The sequence below is a fragment of the Hyaena hyaena genome, unplaced genomic scaffold (genome assembly GCF_003009895.1).
Source record: "Hyaena hyaena isolate Hyena2069 unplaced genomic scaffold, ASM300989v1 scaffold_106, whole genome shotgun sequence".
NCBI lineage: Eukaryota > Metazoa > Chordata > Mammalia > Carnivora > Hyaenidae > Hyaena > Hyaena hyaena.
Genome location: NW_024080738.1, coordinates 2,936,436 through 2,963,695, shown reverse-complemented (window position 1 = coordinate 2,963,695; position 27,260 = coordinate 2,936,436). Strand labels below are relative to the sequence as shown.

At 43.9% G+C, this 27,260-nt stretch overlaps 1 protein-coding gene and 1 long non-coding RNA gene across 4 annotated transcripts in view; one reads left to right on the top strand and one right to left on the bottom strand.

Moving 5' to 3' along the window:
* LHFPL6 (LHFPL tetraspan subfamily member 6) overlaps positions 1-23,845 on the bottom strand; it is a 246,915-nt gene extending 223,070 nt beyond the window's left edge. Inside the window, exons 1-2 of one of the 2 annotated variants that reach the window (XM_039236124.1) lie at positions 23,537-23,845; positions 21,421-21,994 (exon numbers count right to left, since the gene is read on the bottom strand). In XM_039236124.1, coding sequence (XP_039092055.1) covers positions 21,421-21,805 — 385 coding nt within the window. In that variant the 5' untranslated portion in view covers positions 21,806-21,994; positions 23,537-23,845. Of the gene's footprint in view, positions 1-21,420; positions 21,995-22,364; positions 22,383-23,536 lie in introns of those variants that run through there. The other variant, XM_039236125.1, reaches the window with a different exon arrangement.
* Positions 23,846-24,060: 215 nt separating this feature from the next.
* On the top strand, positions 24,061-26,793 carry LOC120234315. 2 transcript variants are annotated; one of them, XR_005529055.1, is made up of 3 exons: positions 24,061-24,205; positions 24,670-24,817; positions 26,547-26,793. It is a non-coding gene; the product is annotated as an uncharacterized LOC120234315 (long non-coding RNA). The 2 variants fall into 2 exon arrangements; XR_005529054.1 differs by having other exon boundaries at positions 24,665-24,817.
* Positions 26,794-27,260: the final 467 nt, after the last annotated feature.

The window sequence follows — 27,260 nt, the reverse complement described above, 5'->3', positions numbered from 1 at the left end:
ATAAATGTAAAAAATAAATAAATAAATAAATAAAATACACATTGGCAGCATGTCTCAACCCATATCACTGAAAAGTTCTCTCTTTCCTTTTCAGGAGAGGAGCAAACAAGTTAGTTTTCATCTAAAGGAAATTGCTGAATCAATCACCACGGAGTGACGGGACAAAGGCACCCTACTAGGGACCCCTGACAAAAACGACTAAATCTACATGGAGTAATGGCTGTGGACTATCTCACAGTAACATTTTCTATTGCTGGCTATTTTAGTGCTGTCTGCTGGTTCAAATGTAACTAACATAGGAACAGGTAAAACAAGATCATCTTTGGAAATTAACTTCATCAGGAATAATTACATCTAAACAGATCTTTATTTTCAGCATAGGGCTATCGGCATCCAAAACAGAAAATTCCACAGAATCTGTCTTTTGCTATGATGTATGAGGGTGCTGGGCCCAAGAACAGACCTAGCCAAAAGAAAGGAGGGGCTTAATAAGAGTGGAACACAGAGAACGCACGCCAAACATGTCCTAGGCCTCAAACTAGATACTTGGATTTAAAATTTTCCAGAGTAGTTTTAGCAAGTCAGCCAAATGAATGTAAAAATGGTGATATGTACAGTGTGTGCTGAGAGACTATGGCTGGGGGATGGGGTGGGGAGGGGGCTGCCAATCATACATGGTCAAGAGTGCTCCCCCTAGACTTCCTACCTAGAGGGGGAAAATAAAAGATAAATTCCAAGGAAGCTCAAGAAAAGCAGGATTCCTTCAAGTTGTACAATCAGAGAAGACGTTATAAAGAAGTCGCCATTCAAATGAGGCCTTGAAAGACACAGACTTTGGGTGTGGGAAAAGGGGAAAGATGGGGCGAAGGAAAGTGTCAGCAAAGGCACAACTGTGGGATTGGGTAGAGAGGACACAGGAAACACTATAAAATTCACTTTGGTCAAGTGGGGTGCACAGGAAGGGTGTCAGTGAGGGGTAACCTGACAAATGGAAAAGGTCCTTAACATCCAGGGAGCAACGCAGGTATTTGGGGCATGAAGGCCCATGATCACAACCAGGAGGATTGTTCTAGATGAGAGGAAGGCAGGTGTACAGGAAGGCAGCCAGACACTCCCCCTGGCACGGGCCTCCTGAGCCCTTCTGAATCACGCGACTGTGCCCCATGACACCGAATGAGAACAATATTTAATGCCAGATGATTTTTTACATGATCACTCAGAGATCATGACTGCCATGGTAGCACATTTCAATTACACATAGTTACAATTACACATAGTTACGTACGACATGAACTTTCTCTTAATATCTTAGAGACAATAAAATTTCTCATCAATCTATGGGGTTCAGCCTCTGATGTCAAAATAATTCACTGTGTTGTAGTACATTCTTCTGCCCCATCTCTACCCTCAATTTCAAAATACACTTCTTCTTCTTACAATATACTTGGTGCGGTTTTTAAAGAATTACATACAACCATCAAAGATATTTTCTTTTTATTTTGCTTAGTTCAATTCCCCTATAGACCAGAAATGAAAACTCAAAACACCCCTCTGTTGAGCTCTAATCTTAGAGGACATCACTTCAACACACACCTGCAAATATCACTGGCAAGGTTCATTTTATGAAGATAAAATAACTATCTAGCTATATAACCAGTACTGAAGCTTGCTGTTGACAGAATAACAATGACATCTTTCTGAGGAAGAGGCTAGCGACCAAAGCCATGAATTTATAAACTCTTTGAGGTCACAGACCTGTATTATATTTACTTCTTCGTTTCCCATAGTACCAATCACACTTTCAAGCACAAAGCTGCAGCAGGATTTTAAGATTAAATGAGAAAATGTGTACAACAGTGTTTGTATATTACAAAATTCTATAGTAAAAGTAGTTGACATTAGTTGACTTGGAACTCTAAAGAACTAATTTTGCTTTCAGTTGGTCTCTGGGGTTATTCAAATGAGATAAAAATATAAATAGTAGTCAACAGGCTACAAATACACGGGGGTGTATCAGAGAAGAAATGGAAGGTTAAAGGAGAAAACATTGCAGAACCCACAGATGATATAAACAATATCACCATAATGGAGAAAACCCAAATTTGGGGGCATGTGTTTTAGAAGAAAGAAAAGAAAGAAAGAAAGAAAGAAAGAAAGAAAGAAAGAAAGGGAAAAAAGAGAGAGAGAGAGAGAGAGAAAGAAAGAAAGAAAGAAAGAAACAAAGAAAGAAGCAGAGGAAAGAAGGAAGGAAGGAAGGAAGGGAAAGAAAGATGGAGAGAGGAAGGAAGGAAGAAAGAAAGAAAGAAAGAAAGAAAGGGGGGGTTGGGAAGGAAAGGAAATAATGAAGGACTCACTTGTCTCGCTGTCGAGAATACCTACACAGATATCTATTTTTCACTTCAAATAATAATCTGTGGAGGTCAAATATGATCAGTTATAAAGTCGGTTTAATAAGTCATCTACATTATTAGTTCAAAACTTAATTGGAGAAATGCAGTAAGACACAATAGCCAACTAAAAGATGAAAATTACATACATATAAAGTAGTTCTTTATATTTCTTTCTTAGTCTGATTCTATTCATTACTTGATCCCCTATAGCTAGAACATTCCCTAGCACAGAGCAGGACTCAATAAATATGTGTGTAATGAATGAAGCATATTAGCTTTTTAATTAAAATTAAGTTTGAAATTTTAAGTCAGATGAGCTACCTAAGCTCTTAGGTACTCTCATTTACTCAACACCTACTATATCATGATATTAACATAACTTAGACATATTTATTTACTTTTTATGTTTATATATTTGTTTTGAGACGGCGAGAGAGAGCAAGTGTGAGCAGGGAAGGACAGAGAGAGAGAGAGAGAGAGAGAGAAAGAGAAGGAGAAAGGGAGTCCCACAGGGCTCAATCTCATGAACCCTTAGATCATAACCTGAGCTGAAATCAGGAGTCAGGCATTTAACTGATTGAGCCACCCAGGCGCTCCAACTTATACATATTTAAGCTCCACAAAACCCCAATGAGTTATGGTTACTGTTAGTCTTAGTTGAAGGAATTGGAGCTGAGAGGCAGTCACTTGCCCAGAGCCATGAAGCTGATGCATGGCGGAATTCAACTCTGTCCGTCCAGATCTTATGTTCAGTTGCTTCACACAGCAACACATGGCCACAGAACAATGCGAACACATGAACAGAAGGTAGCACTTGAAGATTTGCTAATACAAGAAGAAAGTACTAGCATTTCATTTGACTTACAGTCTTACAGACACAGTTTTTTCCAGGCTCTGATTGCATGTAAAATCCTGAAGCATCCCATGTGGGAAGAACGGTTGTTGTTCTAATCTTATGCTGTAAGTAATGCTACGCAAACAATCTGCCACAATTTACAAGCCTAACAAGCTAAATAGAGCAAGTATAGAGAAATAAAAACATTTCCCTCATTCAATATTTTCCACCATCTTAAAAACTCATCAGATTCAGAGTCCCAGATCAGCCCTAACTGGACAGTAAGATTATTGTGGTAAAACCACTCCATATAAAGCATAATTGTCTAAAATCGCACTGAAGTCAAATGTACATAAAATAGTGCCACACGGGGAAGAAGAGCTCGCTGCTATGTAATTTAATGAAACCTACTGAGCACCAAGGGCACAGGCAGCCAAACTGAATTTTAAGCAGCGCCTACCAAGAGGCTATAATCAGGATAGCCACCAGTGGGTGGATGAGATAAATGAACTGACTTTCTTCCACCAGGCAATCAAAATAGAATGCCATCTTTACGCAGGACACCAAAACAGAGAGAGAGAGAGAAAAGTTAAACAATACACCCTTTGCTCCTTTGCTTTTTTTTTTTTTAATTACATGGACATCTCCAGTCTCTTCCTTCCCCAAGGCATTTTTGTGTTAGTGCTAGTGAGTGAACATTATGCAGAATAATTTTTTTTCCTACCTTGGTTTTTCTTGTGATTTTTTTTCCAGAAAAATAAAATCTAGCCTTACAGAGTGCAAACTTCTCTGGAATCTCACCAGCGCGGAAGCTGCTTAGCAGCCGGTACTGTCCACGGGGTGGCTTAGAAGGGCGGATTCAGGTGGACAGAGCCAGGAGCCTGCCTGCCAACGAGGACAGCCAAATGGGAAAAGGAAGTGTCTGGATTTAAAGCCATGCCTTGTTACATGTAAATGAAGTACTACTCTCTCATATGAAGGCTTTCAAAGACATAGTCTCACAAATCTATATATTTAACCCTGATCTGTCTAGCTGCGCACTTGCCCTTCCACCATGAAGCCCCACCAGAACCTGAACCACAAACCGTCCAGAACTAATCTCACATCCTTGCCTCCTGCACACAGCCCGCTCTTCATGACGGCAGGCTCGTCCCAAGAGGCGCCCAGACGTGAAAACAGAGAGCCGCCAATGGGGTTCATTCTCACCAACACAATCAGTTGCCAAATCATGTTGATTATCTTTCCATCCTCTCTTTTGTATCTAGCATTTCCTAGAGTCCACAGCCGCACTCTGCAGACATCCCTAAGGTCCATCCAAATGAAGTGCAGTCCAGGGAGACTTTATTTTACTGAGGGAGGTAAGGGGTAGGGAAATAAGGAAATCAAGGCAGGCTCAATCTTGTAAAGCAAGGAAGGCAAGACCACAACTCAATGATCATGGGGTCAGTAGGCTGACGTCCCACAAATGGGAAAGCATTTTACAAAGGAACTGGATCAGTAGCAAACATTTCAGAGTACCTACTGTACCCGTGGCTTGGCCCTTTTTGACTTTTTCAAAGGGCAGTGAGGGAGATACAGGAGAAAGGACACAGGGTTTGTAGCCAAGGTTATTAAGGCTGGCGGAAGCTCACCTCTCCCACAGGCCCTCAATATGTATCTCCCACAAGGTCTTGAGGACCACAACCAAATAACATCTCGCTGAATCCTCTCAGCACTTGTATCACATTTATAGGTACAATTCCCCACAGTAGAGCTTGTGCCGCTTGAAGTCAGAACACTTTCATGTTCAAGTCAGTATTCCACACAAGTCCTCGCACCTGGGCCATCCTTCAAAGTAGGAACCTGACTGATGGCTGCAAAATTGAACTGGATTAAAAATACATACACAAGGGGCGCCTGGGTAGCTCAGTCGGTTAAGCGTCCGACTTCAGCTCAGGTCATGATCTCGCGGTTCGTGGGTTCAAGCCCCGTGTCGGGCTCTGTGCTGACTGCCAGCTCAGAGCCTGGAGCCTGTTTCAGAGTCTGTGTCTCCCTCTCTCTCTGACCCTCCCCTGCTCACGCTGTCTCTCTCTCTCTCTCTCCTAGAAATAAATAAAACATTAAAAAAAAAATACATACACAATAGCTTTCCAAACAGATCATTAAGTATCAAGTAGACAGAAAATTCTCATTACCTATTCTCACTTTGCTAGGCTCGAGGGGTAGTGGGGCAAATAAAACAGAGAAGGTCCCTGCCCTTGGTTATTACAACCAATTAGAGAAGACATTATACACATTACAACCAATTAGAGAAGACATATATACATCATTGTAAAAATTAAGTAATCGCAAGTGTGCCCAATGCCACGAAGGAAAGGTACAGACATAACTGATACAGCAACGTGGAAAGTAACAGTAATTGCATATCGGCACCTTTTCCACTCATTTTCATTTTCCACTCCGTTCCATTCCTTTGAAGGGTGCCCAATTTTAACGTTGTGTCCCCTAACCAAATATCTAGACATTGGTATTACTTAACTCATGCATTCAAACAACACACAGAGAAATTCCATAATGACTTTTTCTCTTTTTTTAATGCTCATTTATTTATTTTGAGAGAGTGTGTGTGTGAGCAGGAGGAGCAAGGGAGAGAGAGAATCCCAAGCAGGCTCTGTGCTATCAGCATAGAGCCTGAGGCAGGGCTGGATTCCACAAACCGTGAGATCATGACCTGAGCCAAAGTTTAGAGTCCAGCACTTAACTGCTAAGCCATGCAGGCGCTTAGAAAAAAATATTTTCCTCTTTTCAAAATATAATAATTTTGAAAATTTTTAGGTCAAGGACTAACTTGACCTCCAAAGATTGGTATAAGAGAAAAGAATCCAGGCGCTTTCTAGCCAGCTACCTTTCAACTTAACTCTCCAATAAGTCGCCTTAAGAGAACAAAGTCCTCATGTGAGTAGGCACAGGGCTAACCATCTCCCTGCACAAACATCTTCATCTCTTCATTGGCTTTCGATCTCATGAGTGTCGTGAGGACCAGATCGATGGCACTCATCCTTCCCACCCCTCCCTCCTCATCCTCATCTACCCACCCCCCACCCCCGCCTGCATATTTTCCACCCTGGAGCACCTCAAAGGCACCCTGCTCACCCGGCTGGATGGCTCTGTCCCTGAGGTTCCCCAGCTGACATGCCCTCTCCTCCTTCCCCTCTGTTTTAAGTCTCAACTCAAATCTGCAACCTCCTGAAAGCCTTCCTTGGCACCTCATCTAGATCACGACTGTCCATGATGAAACGTTCTTCCTAACATTTATCAGACTTGTAGCTTTACGTTCATTTGGGGGGGAGGGGAGCATTTGGTTAATATTTATCTCTCTTACTAAAATTCTAGGTATACAAGAGCCATACATTATCATACCAGCATTCTATCTCCAGCTAGAACAGAGCCTGACACACAGTTACCACTTAAAAGTCATTTGTTGAATAACTGAATGAGATAAGCACCACTACATAGTAAATATTTCCTCATGCGTCATGCCTAGCGTGCCTACACTTTTAAGCCTTGTAAATACCAGGGCAACTTCTTAGGGACGCCTGGGTGGCTCAGTTGGATAAGTAAATACCAGGGCAATGTCCTCTAAGGCTAAAATTGGTATTCTTCCTCGGGACACTTTTAGGAGAATCAATTCTTACTTATTTAGAAGGGACTATAGAGACTATAAAGAAATTGGCTTTATCTAAGGATTACAATTTTTCATTTAAATTAGGTTATATAATAGCAAATGGAAAAATAAAACAAAACAAACAGCAACAAAAATGACATCCTACCGTACATTACAACATAGAAAATAATGACTCCATTGTAGTTTCTTTCTAGACACAAAAAGGACATGGAAAATCTTATATTTGTATCCAAGACAATTGTGCACACATTTGTAAGGAAGGAAAAATAATATGGGGATAATAATATGGGAATAATATGGGAGAAATAATTGGATTGTTATGAATGGGGAAGCCAACTATGGCCAAGAATGAGAAAAAGCTATAACAAGTCTGACCATGTACCACTTGCCCTTTCCAGCCACACGTGTACTGGAAGGCCAAGGTCTCGTAGGCAATCCAGTGTTTCCTGTGTGTTCCCAGCCAATCCCATCCAACATCCTCGACTGCTATCTGCTACCCATACGGAAGGCACATTTGTGGATGGCTGAGAGGACAATCAGGCAATGTCATCATAACATTAGGGGCGTGTGTCCTAGTGAAACTCTGGAGCTGGGAGGTAGCAATGAAGGTTAACAACCAAGAAAGGTCTGCATCATACACAGTGATTCTCGTCAAGAAACGTTCTACAGATGAGGATTAGATGTAATCTCAGAATCATACTATTTTAGAGCTTAAAGGCTATTCTTTTCTTTTCAAAAACTTGATATGACAAATATATGAGAATTGTAAATTACACTGGAATGACAAAACTACATTTCGTGTTTCACGGACTTCAGTGCAGTTGATTCAGGGAACACAGACAATAATCACAGACAATATTAACTCACAGGTAATAACCAAGGGATACCTAGTTTCTTTTCTTGCTCTGCATTAATATGCAAGTGTAACATGACTAACATCAGCTAGGGCAGCAATCTATTAGGTCTCCAAGCTAAAACATTCATTTACCACAGGTAACTGAATTTTCATTTACAAATTTTCAGTTATAAACACGTTGACAACAACATTCATTTATTTCTTTATAAAAGAAATACAGGTATAATTGATAATGTCAAAAACTTCTTTGAAAATAAGATGTATAAAATTAGTCCTACATCTACGTATTGCTTATGTATTTATGCACTTATTATTTCCTGCACTTTTAGGACTGAGCTGGGTGGCTCAGTCAGTTAAGCATCTGACTTTTGGTTTCAACTCAGGTCATGATCCCACGGTTTGTGAGTTCGAGCCCCGCATCGGGCTCTGTGCTGACAGCTCAGAGCTAGCTTGGGATTCTCTCTGTCCCTCTCTCTCTCTGCCCCTCCCTGACTCACACTGTCTCTATCTCTCCCAAAATAAATAAGCTTTTTTTAAAAAAATAACACTTTTGGGGCACCTGAGTGGCTTTGTCAGTTAAGCGTCCAACTTTGGCTCAGGTCATGATCTTGCATTTTGTGGGTTAGAGCCCCATGTTGGGCTCTGTGCTGACAGCTCAGAGTCTGAAGCCTGCTTTGGATTCTGTGTCTCTCTCTCTCTCTTTTCTGTCTCTCTCTGCTTTTCCCCCATTCATGTTCTGTCTTTCTCTGTCTCAAAAATAGACATTAAAATTGTAATAAAAAATACAAAATAACACTTATTTTGGAAAAGAAAGGGAAATTCTGCTTGTAATAAGCCAGTGAAGTTCAATGACACTGATAGTCACTTTAGCTGTCATCAAAAGGCTCCTCCTCCAAATGTGCTGAGGACAGTCAGTAACCCTCATTTACACACAGATGAGTGTGCAAAAATTTCTAAAATACAAATATCCACACTGTGAAGTTGTACAGTAACTTATATCTACATACTGTGGTAACAACAATATTATTACTTTTTTAAATGGTTTGCTCTGTAGGCAAAAACAGAGCCACTATAATTTAAGTCACATTTCCTTGCTTATTTTTGTAAATTTTCTAAAGGACTAGAAAAAAAAAAAAGAAAGTGCCTGGTTTCTTAAATAACAGAAATATAAAATTACTGACATATTCATTCATTCATTCATCTGCTCATCTGAAAATAAGGGTGGCAAAGCCTTTTTACCTCTATCTACCTCAGGAAAGTCTTCAGGGGCACCTCGTGGCTCAGTTGGTCAAGTGTCCAACTCTTGATTTAGGCTCAGGGCATGATCTCACGGTTTGTGAGTTCGAGTCCCACATCAGGTTCTGCACTGATCTCTCAAAGCCTTATAGGGATTCTCCCTCTCCCTCTCTCTTTGCCCCTCCCCTGTGCATACTTTCTCTCAAAGCAAATAAACATTAAAAAGAAAGAAAGAAAGAAAGAAAGAAAGAAAGAAAGAAAGAAAGAAAGAAAGAAAGAAAGGCTTCAAACTCATGTTCTCTGTATTCCCACAGCTTCAGTGAGACTCTCACCACCTCTGACTAAGTCTGCTGTTACAGGCTTTTCACTGCCTTTCCTTGGTTTTTGCTTTTGCCCAAATCAGTCTTAGTCCTCACTGGCTTAGATTATAGATGCTACAGTTCCTAAGTCACTTCTGCCCATAACCACTCAAAAGCTTCAGATCAGTCAAATATAGAATCCTCACCAGGGAACAGAAACGAGGACTCCCACAACCTGACTGCATGTGTCCTCTCCACGTTTATCCTTTGTCACAGCAGCCTGCCCCGCCTCCTGTAGTCTGTTGCCATTCCCTGGACTCACATCGGCTCTGTTCACAACTCCCTGGCTTCCAGAGCTTGATGTTCCCCCCACCTGAGGGCCCAGGGAGTCTGCGCTCATCCTTCGGACCCAACCCAACGAGCACCTCTGCCCTGGAGCCTTTGCAGACCCCTCCGTTCGGAGGCCCGTTCCCTCGGCTGTGCCCTCCCCACTTTGTTCCCACCTCAGTGGCCTCCGGTCTTCTTGATTAAACATCTGTGATTTTTGTCTATTCACCACAAATCCCCAAAGTTCATAGAACGGCCTGATCCTCCACTTGCCTGAGGCAGGAATTATGTACTGTACTTTAGCAAGGGTCCGACTAAGGAAGCAGAAGTCATCCTGAAGTATTTCAAACACAGACAACTTGCTATAGTGCAGGAAACGGGTTACACGGATGATGGAAGAGCTAAAAAGCCAAACAGGGGATAAGGAGGTGACCCGGGAATCAGCAACAGCAGGAAACTGGCGCCATCCGTTTACTGGGAGCGATGTTGGGAGAAGATGGCATTCCCAGGGACTAGAAGGACTGGGCTAGGGTAGGGCCCTCACAGTGGCTTCCCGACAGAAGTTGGAGCCAAGAGAGGAAGGGCGTCCAGAAGAGACAACCGCTACCAAAGACGCTGCCCAAGGAGGAGCCAGAGAGGAAGGATCCTGGCTTCTCTCTGCTTTCCGTCTCCCAAAAGTGCCTCCCACTGGCTGCAACCTCCCAGGTGCCAGGGGTCAAGGCTTCTGGGAAATGCAGAGTCCTGTAATAGATAGCCAGGCGGAGAAGGGCAGAATGGAAAAGAACGGCACACGGCGGTGAGGCAGGCAAGCACTGCACTCGGCTGCAGAGCGAGCCTCACCAGCAAATAGAACAACACTTAGAAGCGTATACAGGTATCGTGAGTCCTTTGTAGAGTAATTACACTTTGCATGTCGGTTTCCTCCATAAGACCGCGAGCTTCTTGGTTCCTCAAAACTTAAAAATAGAGGGGCGCCTGGGTGGCTTAGTCGGTTAAGCATCCGACTTTCGCTGAGGTCATGATCTCGCGGTTCGTGGGTTCAAGCCCCGCGTCGGCTCTGTGCTGACTGCCAGCTCAGAGCCTGGAGCCTGTTTCGGAGTCTGTATCTCCCTCTCTCTCTGACCCTCCCCTGCTCACGCTGTCCTAGAAATAAATAAAACATTTAAAAAAACCTTAGAAATACATACAACCCAGTAATTCCACTGCTAGGTGTTTACCCAAAGAATGCAAAAACACTAATTCAAAGAGATTTTTGCACCCCGATGTTTACTGAAGCATTACTTACAACAGCCAAGATGTGGAGGCAGCCCAAGTGTCCATCGATAGATGAGTAAAGAAGACGTGGCAAATATATACAATGGAATATTACCGGGCCATAAGAAAGAATGAAATCTTGCCATTTGTGACAACATGCATAGACCTAAGGGGCATTATGCGAAGTGAAATAAGTCAGAGAAAGATATCATATAATTTCACTTATATATGGAATATAAAAACACAAATAAATAAGTGAAAAAAAAAAAAACCAGACTCATAAATACAGAGAATAAACTGGCAGTTGCCAGAGGGGAGGTGGAAAGGTGTGGACAGGTGAAATAGATACAAAGATTAAGAAATACAAACTTCCAGTTATAAAATGAACAAGTCCAGGGGTAGGAAAGTACAGCATAGGGAACGCAGTCAATAATACTGTAACAGTGTTGTTTGATGACAGATGGTAACTACACTTATCATGGGGAGCACTGAGTAATATACAGAATTATCAAATCACTATGTTGTACACTTAAAACTAATAGAACTTTGTATGTTAATTATACTTCAACTTAAAAAAAAAACTATTAAAAAAAAAAAAAAAAAGACCGTGGGTTCCTTAATAGCAGGGACCTTATCTCAGTTCGTATCCCAACAGCTAGCACATTATTTGGCTTATCATAGGCACTCGGTACTGCTAAATGCCCATAAACACTAATCCCCTGGATTTACAACGTATTTTAACTCAGCATTTCCCAAAGCTTAGTCTGTTGCCCGTTAACTCAGAGATCTTATTGCCTGTTACAGGTTAGGAGGACTCTGCCATTCCCAAATAAGTTTGTGAAGCAGTGTGAAGCACAGCTAGTATCTTAGTACATCGAGGCTGCAAGAACACACCACCACAGACTGACGGGCTTATGAACACAAGAAATTTCTTTTTCACAGTTGTAGAGGCTGGTAGTCCAAGATTAAAGCTCAAGTGCGGTCGGTGGGGGCCCTCTTTCCATTGTAGCCACACAGAGGGGGAAGGAGCAGGAAGCTCTCTACGATTTCTTATTAGAGGCATGAATCTCATTCAGGACAGCTCCACCCACAGGACTTGATCACTCCCCAAGGGCCCCACCTCTTACTACCATCACTTTGGGTACTGGGATTTCAACAGAAGAATTTGGTGGGGGGCAAAATTTTCAGACCCGTAGCAGCTGGTTGCTTTACTGCAGAAAATAAAGCTCGCTCTGAGCTTTTAGAATGCGCTTGAGGACAGAGTTGTATTCTGCAGCTTCATTTCAGCACAGATGACTTGAGAACACTCATTTGCAAAGGACTGACATAATGCAGGTTTATCATAAGGAGACACTGCTTTAAATGTCTTCACACTGATGGCATTATTTTATTTCATCTCTGAAATAATTCTGGGAGATAGGGAAGAACAGAGTCACCTCTTAAAGGTAAAAATGTTGCCGGGGTGCCTGGGTGGCTTAGTCGGTTAAGCGTCCAACTTTTGCTTAGGTCATGATCTCGCGGTTCGTGGGTTCGGGCCCCGCGTCGGGCTCTGTGCTGACTGCCAGCTCAGAGCCTGGAGCCTGTTTCAGAGTCTGTCACTCCCTCTCTCTCTGACCCTCCCCTGCTCACGCTGTCTCTCTCTCTCTCCTAGAAATAAAACATTTAAAAAAAAAAAAAGGTAAAAATGTTGCTAATAAATAACTGAAACTAAACAATACATCGAGTGTAAATTGAACACAGAAGACATTATTTACTATTCTAGTTACTATAGGACTAGAAGAAAATTGTAAGTCTTAGTTCCTGTTCTAGTTGACGACATAAGGCATACAAGAAAAATGGAGAACCAGGGGCGCCTGGGTGGCTTAGTCGGTTAAGCGTCCAACTTTCGCTTGGGTCATGATCTCGCGGTTCGTGGGTTCGAGCCCCGCGTCAGGCTCTGTGCTGACTGCCAGCTCAGAGCCTGGAGCCTGTTTCAGAGTCTGTGACTCCCTCTCTCTCTGACCCTCCCCTGCTCATGCTGTCTCTCTCTCTCCTGTAAATAAATAAAACATTTAAAAAAAAAAAAAAAGAAAAATGGAGAACCATAAAATGGAATTTTCATTTTGTATAATATTTTTATGTATGCTTTAGTATATAAGAGTATCTGGTATTGCCTGATTATTGAAAGTATGAAATACATGTAAGGTAAATTACTTACACTTGAGTTATAAGCAGGTCAGGTATTGCCTGATTATTGAAAGTATAAGACACATTTGTAAGGTAAATTACTTACTTGAGTTATAAGCAGGTTAGTTCTTTGAGCTTCATGAATTGTAAAAGCAAATCACTAACTGGTATGAAACGTACCATATAAAGAAAAAATAACTAGATCCCCCAATAATTAGTCAGCAATGTCTATGCACCAGAACCAGAGCAATATTGAATCCAACCTCCTGATCTTCTAAAAATAGCCATTCAGAAGTCTCTGGCAAATCCACAGACTCCATCAGAGCTAGAATATGTTTCTATCACAAACATTTTAATGACGAACATTGACAATGTCAAACATTATCTTTCATTTCTACAGAAAGACACAAGGTCCTTGGTTTTGTTATCTAAGGAGTGTGTGCTCTGGAATTAACATTGTCTTTGGCCGTAACAAAGGATTATTACAAAGGCTTCTAACAATAGGGAATTTACACTAGAAGACTCAGCCAGCATGTAAAATAAGAGATAACACTCTTCTGTTAAATAATTGTTAGAAGACATTGGTCAAATGTTTTGGCACCTTCCCCCAATGGCCTCTCTACTGCATACTGCATTATTAACAGTAGCCTGTAATTATTATTTCAGAATTGGCAACAAGTTGCTACGTCATGTTACTATAAGTGGTTTTATTGTACTACAAGCATAAACAGAGGACAAAGGAAACAATACAAATATTCACCTATGTAAGAGATACATTATGCACAACGGTCAGATATTCTGAATTCTACATATAATATAAGGTGGGATTTCAACGAACACTTATTATGGTGATAGTCTTCACGGCACAAACAATAGCTGATGGGGAACTTTGGGTGTCACTCTCTAAAATTCAGTTTTCTCAGCTGCGAAAAAGAATAAATTGCCTGCCTCAACAAGGTAAAATGGGAACTAAGTTCCACATATTACTGGTCCCTTCAGGGTGCTGGCCCCAAATCAATTAGTTAAACACTTAATACTATACCCTCTGCCTTCCCCTGGGGAGACTGGTAACAGACAACATACTGAATGCCCTGCGGTTTCTGCTGTAATGAAATGGATTAACTTTCCATAACCAACTGTTCCTCAAATCCACTCGCTTTTTCCTGTTAACATCTATTGGTACACCCAGGAATCAGTGTCCCTCAGAACACACTGGAGGGTAAGATCTTAAGTGAAAAAACAGATGAGCTTTCATGACATCCACGAATAAATTTTGAACCTGATGCTGGTATTGTCTCTGACTACAATCACCACACACAAGACACTCTTGCCAAGCTGGAGGTAGCCGGAGAGGTCAAGTGCTCACGGTGCACTGATGATAACTGTACGGCAGGCAATATGTTTGTGATAACATGTAGGATGATAAAACGTTCTCCAGAGTGTGTGTTGAGTTTTTTAAAAATAGGAACGGTTACGAATCCTGTTTCTCAACTTGCTTGCTTTGTGAATAACAACATGCTTTTACATGACAGCTAATCGGTCTGTAATCTCCTCCTTAGAGAGGCTAACTAGCCATACTGCCCCTGGCCTCAGTGCTATCTAGCTAGGGCTATGTCAGCTGGTGGTAACAAAGGGAAGTAAGTTAAAAACCAAATGACTCTCTTAGAAAGGCTCTACTCTGCAGAAAGTAAATGAAAACTTGGATCCTGTCAAAAACACCTATCTAAATAATTCTAGAGAAAAAAGGCTAGTGTAGCTGTGAATATGCTAGGCTCCAGTCCAATGGATAACTCCTTATTCTACCACTTTAATGATTATTATCTTTAGGGTTTTGTTTTTGTTTTTGTTTTTTCAGAAATAGAAACTCAGGAGACAAAAACCTGTAATTCAAAATGGTTAACAACTGAGTGCGCTTGTCAGTAAGGAAAGATTTCAGCACACCCAGCAGAACAGAAGCCAGCAACCACGCACTTGTAGGCTGAAGGGTGCAAACGCAGCATGGGAAATGATAGCAGGTTCATAATTTGCAGGTGGAGTCCTAAGTCAAAATAGTCTTTAAGCATAGTGTGGAAAAGATTCGGCTCTTCTGCTTTCTGAGTGTACACATAGGGCTGACTGTCCACCAGGAACACCAAAATCTGTAAGATTAGGGAGAAGACAGCTAGAAACCAGTCTGTTCCTATACTAATGGTGTTAATCTGCTGCTCATATCATGTTATCCCCAAAATAACTATGGATAGAAAGTGAGTGATAATTCATATACTCAGCTTAACGGTGGACGTTAAGTCTGTGCCCCAATACTAGCATCATATGAGGTCTGAAGTGAATAAAATTGTTTCAAGTTTCTCAAAATGTGGCCTGGGGACCGACTATCTGTCTTCTAGAACCTCTGGGCAGTCTGCTAGAAGTGCTTCACCTCAGCCCCACCCAGACCTACAAAAATCAGACTCTCTGGGACAGAGCAGGACTCCCCACAAGAAATAAACTCCTTGGGGAATTTTAGGCCCACTAGAGAATTAAAAGAATATTGTATTGAATTTTGATGTCAATTATGGATATGGAGAACTTGTAAGCTTCATGGGAAAGTCTGAAAACCATGAAAAACTTACCAAATTAAGCCTTGAAGGACATGTTCTTTGGAGGCGGTGGGGGGGGGGGAATGGTATGTAAAACTGGTGGCAGTAACAATTTAAAAATGTAATTTTTTTATTTAAAATCTTTTTTTCAATGTTTATTTATCTTAGAGAGACACAGACAGAGTGTGAGCAAGGGAGGGGCAGAGACAGAGGGAGACACAGAATCCGAAGCAGGCTCCGGGCTCCGAGCTGTCAGCACAGAGCCCGACGCCGGGCGTGAACTCACCCACTGTGAGATCATGATCTGAGCCAAAGTCGATGCTTAACCAACTGAGCCACGCAGGCGCCCCGAAAATGTAATTTTAAAACATTAAATGCAAACATAAAATTTGGTGTATTAGATTTTATAAAAGATCAACTTATTCACTGACATCCCAGCCAGTAACAAATCTAGAGCTCAGAGTAGATGGCCCCTGTGGCATTCGGTGAGGCCCCTCGGTCCTTCCTGGTGGCAAAGCCCCACCCACCCCAGCCCACTGACTAGCCTCCATCTGCACCTTGTTCCTCTTTATGAGCGATGCATGTGGGACATGTGGCTGTGAGGGAAGATGTGCCCTGTGGCCCTGGAAAGCACTTCACTTCAGCAAGAGCGCATCATCTTTTTCCCTAGAGATGCCTGACTCCAGGACACCTTTACCTCAGTCAAAGCCCATGGAAGTGCCATCTTGCCTATGGGCAGAAGCTCTGACCGGCTGGTTCCTGAGTGTCCTCCTGGCCTAGTCTTTCTGCTTTTGCAAGATATACATGGCTTTATGGAGCTGGTCAAGGGCTGTCTTCTCCCCTCTCTCCAGTCTGCAGTAGGGCCTTCACGTGTTTCAATTAGCAATTCGTGACTGAAAATCTACTGCATAAAAACTACAAAGGGCATACTGAGGTCTTATTTTGAGCTCTCCATCTATAAAATCTTGACATAGGGCAATGGTAAATGAAAGAATGTATACTATATGTACATACTATATAATGCACATGTTTTAATTACGACATATACATAATATGTATGACGAGACAACCTCAGGAAAACAATTTTCTGTGATAAAAACACAGAGATAGAACAAGAATGTCCTCGGCCAATACCACGCTGCAGAGGTGGTATCTTTCCATAATCCAATTAGAGAGGTTTACATCAGATGATAACACAATTAAACATTAACTAAGTTCTAGAAGTCAACCATCTACCAGAATTCACATTTTTCCAAAATATGAAATGGTTCACTTAGAACAGGATTCTCAAGGTGTAGGCTCAGAACCAGCGTCATCCGGGAACTCGGCAGAAACGTAAAGTATCAGACTCCCCACCAAACCTACTTGAATCAGAAACTCCCGGGCGGGCCCCAGCAATCTGTGTTTTAAAAGCCCCGGGTGATCCTCATGCAGGGTAAAGTTTGACAGCTGTACACCCAGAACTCAAGACAGCTCACCCGACTTTACTGTGTTGCTTGAGGGGGCTGAATGGAGGAGTCCAGTCGTTAGCAATCCTCAAGGTGTAACTTAAAGGACAGCAAAAAGTCCTGCCTGCTCCCCGAGCCGGCCTAAGAAGTCTCTGAATTTCTTAAATCAAAGCAGCTTCTTTCAGTGAAGACTGTCACTAAAAAGCCACCGTGCCCATTAACATGCCAACACTTATAATTTATCCTATTCCTGAGCTGCCACTAGATAGATAGCCAGAAGCAAGGACGGCATAATGTGACCTACGATATGACAAGTCAGGTTCAAAGTGGAGCAAGGGAAGGACAGTCGCAAGTCTTCATCCTAAAGGGATGACAGACAGGTCCAGGTGGGACCCTACTGGGAAGAGCATCCAGAAAGGCAATGGTGCTTTCCGCACACAAAGAAAGGGACACTCAAAGAAATATTTTGTCATCATTACTGTCTTCAGCAGCACTTAACTATGAATTAGTCGAGAAGATGGTCTCCTCTGGAATCTTAGAACATGTGCCAAACCGGAAAGGTCACTGCTTGCCACTCATGAGCACTGTGTACCCACTTCATACACATAGGGGACGTGCATTCAAGCTAAATGTGGGTTGATGTAAATTTGGGACTCCCTTCATTGCCCCTTCAGTACAGCAGCAGCAGCAGTTTCCTGAGAGAAAATCAATACACTTTGATTCTGACATTCACGAGCACCTGTTACAGGTACAACTAATATGTCTCTGGAAGGTTCCCCTGTGCTTTTATTTACAGAGCATGTAAATAAGGTGTCTTCCTGATGCGTGTATCAAAAAGTGTGATACCAATGTTTTAAAATTCGGTTGAAGTACTTCAAGACAGCAACAGTGTTGAAAAGCACGTAATTTAATGTTCAACAAACAAACCCACCATGAAAACGTCTCTTTTCTCATTGCACCATAACTATCCTACATGCGTGGAACCATTTTTATTATGCATTATACTTCTCAAGAGCTCTCCATGTGCCTCTTAAAAGCTCAGTTGAGGGCAAAATCAACCACGAGCAGTTTTCTAAAAATTATGACAGAAATATGACTTAAGATGGAAGATGGAGATGTGGCGATTCAAGTTCATGTGCAAGTCACCATAAGAAAAGCACAAGACATTGATTCCTTGACGTAGTCCTTCTATAGGGAGCCGATGTCATATGCAACAGTCAGATTTTGTGTTGCTCTGGCAGCTGACAGGTGACATTTTAACCTCTAACCAACCATAGCAAGACAATTCAAAATTAAGGTTGACACTTTGTCCTTTAACTAGTTCCAAAGTCCTGCAGGGGTTTTACTGCCTGATGTTACACCATATGTGCAAACCCAAAACACAGCAGGCGGGTTGAAGCAGGACGCCTCTGTACTTTGCCATTCTCCTGCTTCCTGTTGTTTTTAGAGCAACCCTAACTTTAGCTAAACATAAGCCTTCTAGGGGAATCATTTTTAGTAAGAGAATCCGCCTTATAGCAGAGTACCTGGTGCTGACGCCATTTCTGAGGCATGGCCGTCTATAGGATTCAGAGAGCTCACAGGTTCGGTGTTTTGCAGTCTTTATGAAACCTACCCATTTTGTGAAAAATCTCATAAAATAAAATTACTTGCCACTCAAGTGTTTATGAATAACACCCCAAACAACGACGGACTGAGTAATAGGAAGAATTCTTTTTGAAGCTTTTTTTTTCCCAACTAGCTGACCATTAAAAGATAGTGATTCATGCAGATTTTTCTTTTTTTAATAATGTTTATTTATCTTGAGAGAGAAAGAGAGAGCATAAGCGGGGGAAAGGCACAGAGAAGGAAAGAGAGAATCCCAAGCAGGCTCTCCACATTAAGAGCAGAGCCCAATGTGGGGCTCAAACTCACGACCTGCGAGATCATGACCCAAGCTGAGATCAGGAGTCAGGTGCTTAACCAACTGTGCCACCCAGGCACCCCAATGCAGATTTTTCAAAACGCTTTCCATCCCTCGAGTTTTTTAATTCTAAATTTACTGCTATCTGGAGTGATGGGATGTATTTACTTACTTGTGCCCTCAAGAGGTTTGAATCAGAAAAACTCTTTTACGTTTTACATTCATAATTATTTTCTGCCAGATACGAGAAATATATATGAGAAACGAGACAATACCAACTGCAAACTATATCCTTAGCTTAATGTCAGTAACTCTTGCCGAGCATAGTTCATGAAAAGCACGTACCAAGGCGGAGAAAAGGTCCTTTTAAAAATACACATAACTTCTCCAGTGATCTTTCCCCTGGAGTTTTCTGTAAAATAGAACACGTAGCTCTATAACATTCCCGAAAATCTATATATAGCTTAGAGAGGGAAGCATAAATCATGGGTCTCAGATTCACTTCCTGTTGCCTTCTTTCATTATACATTTAAAACTAATCAATAAAAACTGATTTCTCTTTGTAAGCATTTTCCTGTTCTGCCAGAAACAATTGCAGTCCCTGCCCTAAAATGAAGGAAAACTGGAAAGTAATATTTACCATAAGAGGAGAAAAAGAAACTGCCTAAGCATTTTTCCCGAGCCAAGTGAAACAGAAAGAGCAAATCAAGTTTATTCTTCAAGAAAAAAAAAAAAAGTTAATGCTCCTGGCATTAATTCTCTTCTTGAAATCTATGGGATCAAAAAGTTTTCAAATTCTGGACTTCTTTCTCAACTTTCAACAACTTCTTCCCAGTCATTTTATGGTATTACTCTATGAATATCTGTATAGATCACGTGCAAGACTTCCGCTTGATGTTGAGAACTATAGCACTAAAGAAAATAACAGCTAAGTCTCCCAAACTGCCTCCTAGGGCAGAATGAGATGCAAACTACAGGGGGTGGAGGGAAGATGAGAACAAAGTTACATCCAGTAGAGGGAAAAAAAAAAACAACTCTCTCGTCATTTGTTTCAAAACACGAAACCTTGTTTGTCCCTTGCATTTTTAGCGGGAGAATTTTCTCATTCAAATTGGGACTTCAGAGTGTTATATGAAGCAACTTGCAATAATCTGTTGGGGTTTCTCTAATACGCAGGTTCTATCTCAGGACTACCCACTTAATTTTTTCTTCTTCTTCTTCTGCATTCTTCACAAAAGAGTGTAAAAGCGCCAAGTGGGAGGGTAACAGACTTTTACTTTGTAATGAAGTTACAAATGCGTTCTATACGTTTTCCTGGCTCCCTATTTCCCTTCATTCTGTGCTATCTGCAGGTTGTCATATTTTACCAGGGCGGACTATAAATCAGACAAGTTCAGCCCGTCCGCTTGAAGAATGGAGGTGAAAAGCGCAGTGGAAAATACATAAAGTATAATTAAAACCATATGACCAGAAATATTGAAGTAATACTTGTTGGAGGAAACCCAAGTGAAAATCAAACCCTTTTTTTTTTTTGGTGTTAGTGAAACTATCCAGTCCATTCGGGACAAGCACACAGCATTTGCTTTTTTTTTTTTTTCTTCACAGCAAGAGCATCCCGGGAAGTTAAACCCTAACAAGATAATTCGGCCTAGAGCTGTATATACAGCATAGTGAAATCCATAATTGTTCATGTTAAACTGATCTCTCATTGAAAACAGTAATCATTTGGGTACCTGGGTGGCTCAGTCAGTTAAGCGTCCGACTTCGGCTCAGGTCATGATCTCACGGTTTGTGGGTTCGAGCCCCGCATCGGGCTCTGTGCTAACAGCTAGCTCAGAGCCTGGAGCCTGTTTCAGATTCTGTGTCTCCCTCTCTCTCTGACCCTCCCCTGCTCATGCTGTCTCTATCTCTCTCTCAAAAATAAATAAAATGTTAAAAAAAAAAAAAGAAAACAGTAATCATTTATTTGGAAATATAGTTTAAGACTGAGTGAGGGTCACGTTTACACCCACCAAAGAGTATTAAAGGCTTATGACAACAAGGTTGAATCAAAAACTTTTCTATTTTTCTATGCAGTCTTCACCTCTAAAGACCTAAAGATGCCAGTAAGACAGAGAGAATCTAATTGTTGACTGTTGAACAAGCAAAGCAGAAGTTATGAAACCTAAACAGTCCCCCTACGACATTATAAACAATCTCGAAGTTACTGCCCCATATAGGTTGTACTTAGCGGGCCAATGATGTATGATATATATGTCTAAGGATGTACAAAAATTAAGAACTCTCAAAGATGGAAAGCAATTCCAATAAAAATCTATGACTTCAGCAGTCTATCAGCAAAGCCAGCCCGCGTCTGTTTCCCCAGAGCACACCATGTGCCAATTACCAAGATTTCAGTAGACAATTGGAACACAACGTCAATATTTGGGATTCCAGTCAACGAGTCCAATTTAACAAGTCACTTACCTCCCAGAAACTGGATTCCTCCAGCCACTCTTCCCACTGTCCTGGAGATGAGCTCCGACACGCAGCAGCCCATGAGGGCAGTGAGAGCCACCAAGAGGAGGAGACCGCAGCCCAGGCCTGTCACGACGGTACAGATCCTCCATTCTGCACTGGGGATGCCCTGGAAGGAGGCATAGCGCCCGCATTCCTCCACCATCACCATCATCTGCCGGCTCTCGTCATGCACAGGATAGGAGCATCTCCGGAAAGTACCGAAGGACACAGGCTTGCCCAGCTGTGACCCCCAGAGCCAATAAGGCATAAAGAACCCCACACAGGAGGTGGCAGCACAAAGAAAGGAGAGCAAAGCCCAGATCACCCCGGTACAAGTCAGGCTGGATGCCATCTTCCAACAGGTAGGGCCCTGAGGACCCAAAATAACTACTCTGGCACCGCAGGGGTGAGTGGAGACGTGAAGCCACCAGGGTATGGCAGGCAATCCACGGTCTGTAACGGGGGGCTGTCTAGCAACAGAGTGAATCTTCAGGCTTACTGGCCATCAACTTCTCATCCTCTGGAGTCGAGATGATGGTTTCTGGCAAAACAAGAAGAAACATTAAGAGTTAAATGTTTTCAGGACAGTGATTAACACCAGCTCAGCTGGTCTACAACGCTTAATTAATAAACATTCAAATTTGCCTCAACACTTCAAAAAGTGCAAAAAACTCATTCTCTCCATACATGTCTCTAAAATTCAAGTTTTGTCAAACTGTCTCGAGGCTTTTTCATGTCTTTATCTCCTGTACATGCTCCCCAATGAAGTCTGACAGCTCTTTACTTAAAGAAATCCATGGCTCCTATTTGCCAAGGCAGTGAATTCATTTCACACACTCGCAGTAAAAGTAATGTACCATTTTTACTGGCAGTAAACATAATTCCAAATACTAAAATAAAGTGAGCCATACCATGGTTTGTTTATTTGGCTTGCAAGTTCATGCCCATAATTTGGAGCAACTTTTCCGTGTCCCTTTAGGTGCATTAACTCTGCATGAGCCCGAACAAAATAATTAGGATGATTTCCACGACGGCAGAGCACATAAATGCAGCAAATAATACAGACTGTCTAGGCTCGCAGACTGGATGGAACTATTAGGCACCCCCTGTACTCATTCAGTAGTATTTGTGAATCCCTTCAGTCGTAACCACCTTCTCTCTCCTAGAGGTAATGAAAGAAAGCTTGTGTGTGACTTTCTTCTGATTCACTCCTTCCAACCAAATTGCTGGGACCGTCTCTCCCACTGAAGGATTGTCAGTGTCTAATCTGAAAAGTAATCCATACTTTCCAGGACTCTACGTGGAACCCCGGTCATTCAGAGTTCCATGCGCACTGACTTCCACCCCTCCCTTCCTTTCAAAAGGAGTTCTCGAACCGCTTCCCACACTTTCCATAAAGAAGTGAATACAGAAGCACACAGCCCAGGCACCTTCCATTTCCGTTCCGAGAACCCTGAACTCCGGCTTTTCAGGGTCCACCGCAAATCCCCGCTCCCTCACCTCTGCCCTTCCCCCAGCCCCCACCCCTACCATTTCCTCTCCACCCGCCACCCCATTTCCAATCCAGCCTGTCACTCCCGGGGAGCTTCAGCCACTTTTTTTTTTTTTTTTTTTTAATCTTGTCACTCGCGGTCGGCGGCGCTGGCTGCTGAACTTGGTCCGCTGGGGCCCCGAGGCCGGGGGAGACGAGTTGGGGGGGCGGGGGCCGCATGGGGGGAGGAAGGCCCTCTTCTGGAGCTGGGGCAAGGCGCCCCGAGGGGGAGCCCAAGACGACCCCACAGGCGGCCCCCTGCCAGGACCTCGGCCACCCACCCCCGCCTGGACGACCCCCGACGACCCCCGAGCCCGGGAGGGGGAGAGGGGCACTTCGCGGCCGGCCCGCGCGAGGGGAGGGAGACGCACAGGAAGGCAGCACCCCCGGAGGCAGCCGCCGACCGCGGACGCGGCGGCCCGGAGAGCCGAGCGCGCAGCCGGGCTCAGGAAGTCCGGAGCCCGGGGCGGCCCGACCCCGGCGGCGCGGCCGGGGAGGCGCGGGGAGAGCGCGGAGCCCGCGGGCGCCGGGCGGCCGGCGCTCGCTACTCACCGCGGCGGGCGGGCGGCGGGCGGCGGCCGCGGCGCGCGCACAACTTGCTGTCTTCCGCGGGCGGAACATCCACGGCGCCGAAGGGCGTCCTCCCTCCCCGCCGCCGTCCCCGGTCGCAGCCGCCCCGGGCCCGCCTCGGGGCGGAGAGCGGCGTCCGGCCGGAGGCCGAGGGTGTCCCGAGGGCAGGGCTGCGCCGCCCGCCGCCGAGCCGCGCTGCCCGCGCTCTCCCGCGGCGGCCGGGGCGGTGCGCGGTGGCCACGCGCGGGGCGCCCGGCTCGCACGCACAGGAACGGGCTCCCTTTGGCAGGCGAGGCACGCACCGCCTCCTCCCCTCGGCGGCCGGGCCCTCCTCCTCCTCCCCTCCCCTCCCCTGCCCGCCCCTCGCGCCCGGGGACTCGCGGCCGGCGGCACGCGGACGCGGCGCGGCCGGCGGGGAACGCGGGAGACCCCGCCCGCCCCGGGGGGCGACTCCGGGGGCTCCCGCGGACCGAGCCCCCCCTCCCCCCCCCCCGCGCCTCCCCCGCCCTCCTGCCGGGGCGACTCCTGCAAAGGGGAGGGCGGGGAGGCGCGCGCGCCGAGAAGTGGGGAAAAAGTTGCTCGTTTTCTCGGGGCTCCGGAGGGGTCACGGGAGACCCGACACGCTCCCCGGCGGCCTTTGGGGTTTGAGGGGTACGCTCCGGTTTCCTGCCTGAGGTGGAGAAGGAGGGCCTTAAAAGGGGGTGAAGGGACCCTCTGGAGCTTTGGGGAGACTCTTGGGATGTGGTCACTTCGGAGAGGGTGGACAAGGCCAGTGTGGACGTGAGCCCGAGACAGAAGAGCGGGAAGCGCAAGGCTCGGGGGTTCTGTCGGCCAGAGAGTCTTTCAGGCGACAAGGCAGGGAGAAGGCGGGGGTTGGGGGGGTTGGGGAGGGTCGCGGGGGGGGGACTTCCAGCCAGCGAGCCGCTCCCTAGAGAAACCGTCTTTGGGAGCCTCCTTCAAGGCATTGTATTCTCTCTCTCTCTCTCTCTCCTCCCCCCTTCCTACCTCCCTCCTCCCCCTCCTTCCCTTCTCTCCTATCTCTCCATCCAACCATTCTTGTAATCAATACTGCCATCAGATTTCTTTTTTTTTTTGTTTACCCTTTGGAAGTTCAGAGCTACATCAGAGGACTCGGCCCAGGAGTCTGCGGGAGACGGTATTTTAAGAATCCTACCGTCTGGGAAGAGCGGTATTAGAAGCAGATACTTCCCCAGGTACAGTCTGTGAAAGTGCTTTTTCAAAGTCGTTGGAAGTTACAAATGGGTAGGTGTAAATAATATTTCATAGTAAAATTTCAATCTGCGTCATTTTAGCCATAATGGTGTACATTTTCCCAGCAACTATAGCTGGAGATGCGTGCTGTATCAGACTTAAAGGCTTCTCAGATTGAAAGGATTTGAGTAACTGGTTCCAACCTTTTTGAGGTCATAACAGAACTTTTTAAGAATATGGTGAGACTGATAAGCCTCTCAGGGGAGAAAAAATACACCTATCATGTATTAAACTTCATCTCAGTGGCTCTCAAGGGGGAGAAGGAAGATTACGCCCCTCCTCCCTGCGAGGGAACACTAGGGAGGGTCTGGGGAGGTTTGGATTATCAAGAGGAAGGAGGCGCTGCTGGCATCTAGTGGACAGAGGCCAGGGATGCTGCTAAACACCCTGCAATGCACCCTCAGAATGACCTGGCCCAAAACCTAAATAGTGATGAAGTTCCCTGTTCCCCTGTGGCCCATGCATGGAGCCCAGATTCAGAATCCCTGATTCAAGTGATTTGAACGGTCTCGAACAAATCACTGGTTACTGAGCTCCGTGATGGCCCAAATGACGGGTCTGGCTTTCAGTTATGCCCTTAGCTGTTACCCAGAGACTTCAGATCTATATAATGTAAAGGTAAAAGACAGAACTGTATAAAGTTCAAAGTATAATCACAAGATTTGGACTCACCCTCCACACAAGCTCCTGGGGAAATTGGCCCAGGTGATTTCTGAAGCCTGGAGGAGTTTTAAGCACGGAGATGCGTGGCTGGGATTACATCCTTGTTGTATCAATCACTACACTAACTTTTCTTAGCAGATTACTTTCGCCCTCAAAAAAAAATAAAATAAAATAAAAAAGGTTATGAAGAAGGTGCAATTATCATTTTACAGAGAGGTCAAGAACTTTGCCCAAGACCTTGTAGCGAAAAGGTGGGCTTTAAAGTATCTCATTATCTGCATTCTATTAAATAGAGTACCGTGCTATTGACCAGAGTCTGCCCAAAAGGTAAAAGAAGATAGAGGAAGAGGTCGAATTTAAAAAACTCTATTAGGCTGCAATATCAATAATTTGTGGAAGTATAGCATGTTAATACTAGGACTCAAAGTTCTAACTTAGATGAATGAATTTGGACAAATGATGATCTTTCCGAGCCTGAGTTCTGTCATTTGTAAACAGAGATTGCAATCGATGGTTTCTAACGTCCTTCTAACTCATGACTTCTAGCATCATGATTATAGAAGTATTCATATATTTGAGAAGGAGCCTAGGAGTAACCTAATTTTGTTCAAGTATTTTTTATAGATGAGGAAGTGGAGGCTCAGAATCCCTCTGGTGTGCTACCTAAAGCTGAGGCTAGATTCCATGTCTCCTAATTTCTCTTCTCATCCCACTGGGTAATTATCTTCCCAGACTATAAAATCTTCCAAATCACTCCTTCGGTTCTCGTATATGTACTTTATAGGCGAAATGCATTATAATATCTTTAAAGCCCTTGTATTAAGTTTGCGCCTTCAAAGGATCTTTAAATTATTTCCCAGCCAGAAGTTGCCACATAGCAGCTGCTGCTTAGACCTCTGATTCCAGGTTTGAGTTTTTAGTATTTTGGATAGTAGTCCCACTGAGTCATCAGATGAGATCATGAATACAAAAAGCATGTAGAAAGCTGTAAAGCATCTATGCCAACACTCTTGGTTGGCTCCCCAGGATTAATTCCCAACTCCTTCTCCTTGGTCAGGTAAGCAAGCACCTCCCTTCCAACTGCCCTTAAACCTGGTGGTGACTGCATGACCTTCCTACCCAAGAAGTCAGCTGAGGAGGCCTCTAGGGAAGATTGGATCCTCTGGTGAAAGAGAATGGCTCTTTTGGACACATTCTTGAAGGATGAGATGTTTGGAGCTGTAGCAGCCTTCTTACAATGATGAGGGGAATCACAGAGACAGAGCCCAGCACTCTAACATAGTGGAGCTACATACCTCCTTTTGAATTTTTTAAGAGTAAATTATAGATTCTTAATATGGTCTAAATCACTGTTGCTTGAATCTTCTTTTAGTAGCTGAAAGCATTCCTAATCGATAAAGCGCCGTGTGGATAAGACATATGCTCAGTGACAGGAAACACAGCATTGTATCCCAGAGCTTGGCAGTTAACGATAAATACTCAGTAATTGAACATTAACTGAGGCAATTAATGAACAAATCAATATCGTTGGGATTCTTACGCTTGTTCCAATGCAGTCCACAGAGTGCATATTTAGGCTTTTTAAAATTTTTTAATGTTTTTATTTATTTTTGAGAGAGAGAGACAGAGCATGAGTCGGGGAGGGACAGAGAGAGAGGGAGACAGGCTCCATGCTCTGAGCTGTCAGCACAGCTTGGAAGTCGAACTCATGAACTGGGAGATCATGACCTGAGCCAAAGTTGGATGCTTAACAGACTGAGTCACCCAAGTA